This window comes from Limulus polyphemus, unplaced genomic scaffold (genome assembly GCF_000517525.1).
Source record: "Limulus polyphemus unplaced genomic scaffold, Limulus_polyphemus-2.1.2 Scaffold121, whole genome shotgun sequence".
Classification (NCBI taxonomy): Eukaryota; Metazoa; Arthropoda; class Merostomata; order Xiphosura; family Limulidae; genus Limulus; species Limulus polyphemus.
In genome coordinates, this window is record NW_013665731.1 from 1,056,439 (window position 1) to 1,063,506 (window position 7,068).

At 31.7% G+C, this 7,068-nt stretch overlaps 1 protein-coding gene across 1 annotated transcript in view; it reads left to right on the plus strand.

Moving 5' to 3' along the window:
* Positions 1-3,305, plus strand: part of LOC106472504 (leucine-rich melanocyte differentiation-associated protein-like) — a 15,178-nt gene extending 11,873 nt beyond the window's left edge. Inside the window, exon 3 of the mRNA XM_022401954.1 lies at positions 2,405-3,305. Within this exon, the coding sequence (XP_022257662.1) occupies positions 2,405-2,567 (163 nt within the window). The 3' untranslated portion in view covers positions 2,568-3,305. The remainder of the gene's footprint in view (positions 1-2,404) is intronic.
* Positions 3,306-7,068: the final 3,763 nt, after the last annotated feature.

The following is a 7,068-nucleotide window of genomic DNA, read 5'->3' on the forward strand; positions in this document are numbered from 1 at the left end:
TAGCTTTGCGCGAAATTCCAAAACAAACAAACAAACTTTGAATCACTGATACTTTCTAAAACGTAATATCCATTTCTCATCTTTCGTACATTTATGTCATATATAACTGAATAAATTTATGAGATGAGTCATCATGAAATGTTCGTGCACTAGCCATCCCTAATTTTGAACGGAAAGACTAGAGGGAAAAGCAGCTAATCAACCCCACCCACCGGTAACTCGTGTACTATTCTAACTGAATAATAAGGTTTATAACAGAAACAGTAACATATCAGCATAATAATTCATACACGACTGATGAATTAAACAAACATAAAATAAAAACGACTAGTTTCGATAGGTCAACTTGCCATTTACAAGGGACTGAATAGGACTGTTCTCAGTGTGTTGTATGTTTAGCTTCAAAACGGTTCAGTAAGATCAACGTTCACTAACGATAGCAGACTCTAAAAACTAATTTAGAAAACCGACTTTCAAATGGGGTTTAGTTCATTATTGAGCATGTTTTCTCTTTTCTACTTTCTCGGTTCTCTTGCGTTGCAATAGTTTTTGATTGATCGAAATTAATTTTTGGTTGGTTGTGAGAAGACGTAATGTTAAAGGCAATTATGAACTTCCTTCTGACGACAGTAGCCTTTATGTTCTTCTATTATAATTGAAAGATATTGGTTTGTTTGACCAATATAAGCATGATTACAGGAACAAGGAATGGAGTTAATACCCTATTTTTAGTAGGTCTATCTTATATTTCCCTTTGTTAAAAATATATAAAAATTTGTTCACTGGCTTATAAGCTTGTAGTTAAAAAATTATGTAAACTATGTAGTATCTGATATTTTAAATCTATACGGTATCTTATGAGACAGATGAGCTAAACGGCCAGGTCAGAAACTACCAAAATTCTGGCACACCCAATTCTAATTTACAACTGCTGACCAGAGGGAGAGCAACCAGGCAACACCATACACTACCTAATAAGAGCCCACTCTTAACCCAATAGCGAGATTGACTATCATACTTATAACACTCTCACAAATGAAAATGTGAAGCACGTTTAGCGATTTATCACGGCTCGAACCTTGAATTTTGCAATCCGCAGCCCAGCACGCTAAACACTAGGCCATCCTCAATCAAATGAAGACGTGAAATGAATTCTTATTTTTTAAATTCAAAATCATATAACCTAAAAGTTTAAATATTACAACAAAATATTTTTGGGTACTTGCTCTTAGAATCATAATTTTAGCCAGAGTTAGTGAGAACACTCCCAGTAACTTATGAATACATAATATGGCCTGGCATGGCCAGATGGTTAGGACGCTCCACTCGCAATCTATGGGTCGCGAGTTCGAATCCCCGTTCCACCAAAAATGCTCGCCCTTTCAGACGTGGGGGCGTTATAAAGTGAAGGTCTATCCCACTATTCGTTGGTAAAAGAGTGGCCCAAGAGATGACCAGCTGCCTTCCCTCTAGTTTTACACTACTAAATTAAGGACGGCTAGCGCAGATAGCTCTCGTGTAGCTTTGCGCGAAATTCAAAACAAACAATACATAATGTATAAAATTTAATGATAATAGTAATAAGTTTACTAGACTATTTTAATTCCGTATTTAAATTTTTGAAATTTAACTATCCATTTTTTTATTGTTGTTGTTCAATGGATAATTGAACTTTGAAGTTGATAAAGGTTAACTGTATATAAATATTTCTAGAGAAATATATATCATTATTTAATGCATAAATTTATACATACGTATTGTGTATGACTTATAATTTTAACTTAAGTAATTATATCACTTAAACTGTTGGTAATATTGGGCTATAAAAAATATTGACTCGGTACCTATGAATGACAAACACCAGTACAAAATACCTTAGCATCTTTGAAATAGAATGGTAGTTCATTTGTTTGTGGACGAAAATGTTCTCATCGGATGTCTCAATAACACTGTTATCGTATGAGTGCTAAAGACAAATAATTATATTTAATTTCTGATAAAGCAAACTAACTTGTGTTAGTTCTAAATCAATATACTAATGTAACAATGCAAAATAATCCTCAGAAGTGTAACCAGTAAATAAAAAACATACTATGTTTATTAACAAACACTTCAATCAATACTGTTAAATGAATCAAACTTTAAAGAAAGGATGTAACGTAACGCTCCTGAAAAAACATAAAAATTTGCTTCGTGTACTGTCACTGTTACCCTAGGTTCTAGTTAAACTCTTTTCAACATAGAAAAGTTATACAGCAAAACTAGTCTATAAAATTTAAGCGATAAGCTCCTTTTCTTTGAATATATTAAATATCATACAAGATTCAAAATTAAAAACTATCGATAGTATAAAAACAACATACAAACACTTTGAAAATAACATTAATACATTTCTTTTACTCAGGTATCGTGTAATATATCTATTTCCTCAATTGTGTCGTTTGGATGACCAGGATGTCACACCATCAGAACGTCAAGCCGCGAGAACTCAGAATGACAAAATCTTGTGCGTATCAGCTTTTAAAATATTACAGAAATATTTGGCGCGTATTACCATAAAGCTGTAGGAAATCATATTATTTAACTTTCTTTGTTATTGGATTGATTTATTTTGTAAATATATATATATATTAGTGGCAGAAATAAATTACAATGGAGAATTTTTCAACTGTATTTATAAATTATGCTACTCCTGTGATTGTACCATCGTTGTTTTCATACACTGGTGAAAGTGGTTTTTATGTGATAAATCAGGAAATGCCTCTGAAGTTGTACCAAAATTATATTTTCATGTGTTACACATTAATCTCTAATTCCCAACTTTGACAAAATGTTTTTCAAGTATACATACAAGAACGGTTTTTAAAATCTATTATTTCATAACCTGTAGCCTGTAACTGAAGCTTTCCCCAATATAATTGAGTGTATATCATAGAACTAAACAAATCTCCCAATATACTTAAATGTGTCTCATGGAACTAAATAATCACCAAGTGTATCTGAGTGTGTAGCGTAGAACTAAATATTATCCTTAGAAAACTGCGTAGGAAATTATGCGTAGTGGTTGTTGAAAAAGATAAAAAGAAGTATGTTATAGGACAAACCACTAAGGAGTAAATATATATATATATTAATACATATAATTGTGGATACAACGTTTCGGTCAACGGATTTCGTTTGCAGATTTACTCTTCAGTTAGTGATACCTGAAGAAGGACATTCCCGAAACTTTTGCCCCCCAGTGGCACAGCGGTATGTCTGCGGACTTACAACGCTAGAATCCGGGTTTCGATACCCGTGGTGGGCAGAGCACAGATAGCCTATTGTGTAGCTTTGTGCTTAATTACAAACAAACAAACAAACATGTATCCACAATTATATATATTAATATATATATATATATATATATTAACTCCTTAGTGGTTTCACCTATATTATTATCCTAATAAACCCGAGTGTGTAGAATGGAACTAAAAAATCCCCCCCCCCAGTATATCCGACTGTATGTAATGGAACTAAAAAGTCCCCCCCCCCCTGTAAACCTGAACAAGAAAGTATCCATAAACGATGTTATTTATACCGCAGGGTGTATATTATTATTTGTGTAACGGAACGCTGAATGAAAATGTTTGGTCTAAATATATCTAAAATAATTTGGAACATAGCGAATACTATCTTATCTTAAAAAAAAAAATAGGATACTGTGGACAAAGGTAGCATTAGTGTTTAAACTCCTTCACGTGAACTTGCACTTTTTAACGTACAAGGCTGTATTTAAATGTTAATCATTGTGTTTTAAATACTACCACAAATCAACAACAAATTTTCACATATTGTGATTGCTTGAAATGATATATATATATTATAACTGTGCACTTAGAAACATCAACAATATAATGTAATATTTCATTGATTTGTGATTTTTATAGTATCTGTTTTTCTAACTGTATTTCAAATTTAACAAACAATAAATCTTTAGAAATAAATAGAAGTTGAAAACTTAAATACAACTCGAGTAGATGAAACACAACAAATCTGAAAATGATTCATTGGGATTATTTGTCTTCATACTGTAAAAAAACCAATAAAATCGTATATTTCACACAGGTATGTGTTTGTTTTTATTAAGCACAAAGCTATTCAATGGGCTATCTGTGCTCTGCACACCGCGGGTATCGAAGCCTGATTTTTAAGTTTATAAGCCCTCAGACTTACCATTAACTTAGGTTAAACAGATTGCGAAGATTGATTGGATGAGAGAAAAATTAGGTAAGTAAAACAAAACTAGAACTTATAAGTTAGTAAAATATAGACGTTGCTACATTTGACTTTGAATTACAAAAACTCGAATTTTTTCAGCACGTAGAAACTGAATAATTCAAGCTTCTAAAAATGAATTAATTGCGTCTTATTTCTTTTGTTTTTGAAGTTTCACTGGTTTCACCATTATACAACATTACTACCAATTTGCTCATTATTTATTTATTTATTTTAGCAAACAAAAAGAACTATAAACTCATCCAGAAATACTAAGTTTTTGTTGACGTGAAAGATCACGATATGCTTTGTTGTTCCAGTGATAGTGTTATTTGAAAACTAGATCTACTCAGTTGTAAAATAGATGAAAAAAAGGGAAAAACAGAAGAAATGTAAGGTTCTAAGAATATGCGAAACAATCACTACGTTTTGAGGAATCTATATTTATTCTTGTATTACAGGAAATTGGTATTATATTGTAGGAAAGATTGAAAATATAATTAACGAATTAACATAAAAGAAAGAAGAGAATAGAGAGAGAGAAAGCAAGCAGCAATGCAGTTACCTGGTTGTCGTGGGGGTGGAGGAGCTTTAACCATCCCTGCCACACTTAAACCTAAGGTCGCCATGCGAGTGCAGGGGTGCATAAATAATATCGGCAGAAAAAAAATATAATACATCTATAATTGTACCAGGATGTAACAGTATTCATCAAGTATTTGTGCAACAACTGACAAATCTTGTAAGTAAAGAGGATTTGCAATTTGCAAGCAAAGAAATGTAACTTTTCTTGGACAGTTTATCAAGAAAAAAATCATCATATGCGTGATATCATTACTTTTTTTACCTGGTGTGACAGAACAAAAAATAACTGTCCGTAATTCTGATAGTTATAAAAACTTTCAACGTGTATAGTATTTCACTTTACAGATTAACAGTTCTTCGTTTAATATTGTAAAAGAGACTGCTGTTTAGTTTTCTCGAAATAGAAATTAAAGTAGGGAAAACTTCCTTTTCCAAGAAATAAGATTCCATTGTATTGCTATCAGGCGACTGTATTATGTTGGGGTAAAAGAAAGTCCATCATTTCTGAAATTCACATGTTTTGAGACACAACACGTGTACATACGACTACCACTATTTTTGAGTCGTATTTGTGACCTGCAAACTTGAATACTTATAAAAAATACAATAAAGAGACTAAGAAATGAATCTTCGACTGCTTGCATTGAAAATTAGTCATATAAACGAGCCTGATGCCCATCTAAGGACTATAGGTCTTGTTAACATTGATTTTGAATGTTTAAACAAAATATGTTCATCTCTTTCCCTCTACGTTTCATCTTTTATGTTATTCGTAATAATTTACATGTAAATTCATTATATTTAGTGTCATATTTGCTCTTGAAATATATGGATATATCAAAATCTCATATTCACAAAATTTCCAATTGATCATTCAGAAAATATTAACTGGTCCTTATCAGGTTTAACTGGATCACTCCAACAACTTATATACACACAAACACACACACACACATATGTATATGTGCTCATTGCATTTTACCAATTGCAGGTGTGAATTCTTTTAAAGAAATACACAATATGTATTTACACAGTTTTTTAATTATATCACTCTTGAAATGTAAATAATCTGTATATTAATCCAGATAAACACACTAAAATAATGTGTCTTGAGATCACTTTTTTAATGCTGACCAAAAGGTATTTTTCAAGTGAGGTGTTAATAATCATCAACTTCGTTTGCATCGGTCCCGCCATTCCTATGTCATTTTCATTTCAGACGTCATAGGAATTTCTCACAAATTCTAAAAATAGACTGAGATTTGGACGTGAGACTTCCACACTATAACGAGCATTATAACCACTGTGATACCCAGTCTTTGTAAACAAATGATAACAAATAATTCAAAGCCCTAACGTAAATTATCGTGTTATTGTGGTTCCCTAATTTGTAATATCTTGCAATAAACATAATGAGTTGATAATCAAACCAAGTTATAAAAAATTCCCACACGAATAGGATTTGAACTGAAGATTTCCGCTTGAGATAAACCAATGAGCCAATTTCAACATTACCAACAGAGAGGCAAGCAATACCAACAAAGGGAGCGTTACGAACAGAGAGTGCTTTTATATATATTATAAACGAAATATGTTTTTTCAATTTTATTTGTAAACAACAAAGTACAGTTACATTTTCTTGACATACAAGTTTCTAGCATAGTTGTAAAAATAATTATATGCACTGTGTTACGTATTAGAATTTCAAATAGCCTGAAATTCAGTTAACTGATAAATTTAGGTTTAGTAGTTAAATTGTACTTTGGATTTAGTAGTTAAGTAAAAGCCGATATATAGTTAGTTTATGATATATGCCAACAAGATTGATACATACAGTTTTCGTTTTTAACACAAATATGTTTTAATATACACACAACAATACAATTTACAACAACAGTTATTACAAATAGTTATTACAAACAATGATTTATAAATAAAAGTTTCACAAACTTACAAGCAATATAGTTGATGTAGGTATGAACTGCTTTATGGGAAGCTAGCTAGCTTTGTCCTTCGTTATTTATCGGCCACACACGTCGAGTTTTCCACGATGAATTTATATAATGTTTTCGTAAAAATACTAATATTCGATGAGAATTCACTAAAGTTAAATGATCTGTAATGTTCGAACTTTGTAAAGGTTCCTGGTTCCGACTATCTGAAGTTTTCTGGTTGGTAAGCGTTATAACAATCACAATTATAGCTTCTGAAGTTCATAGCACACGG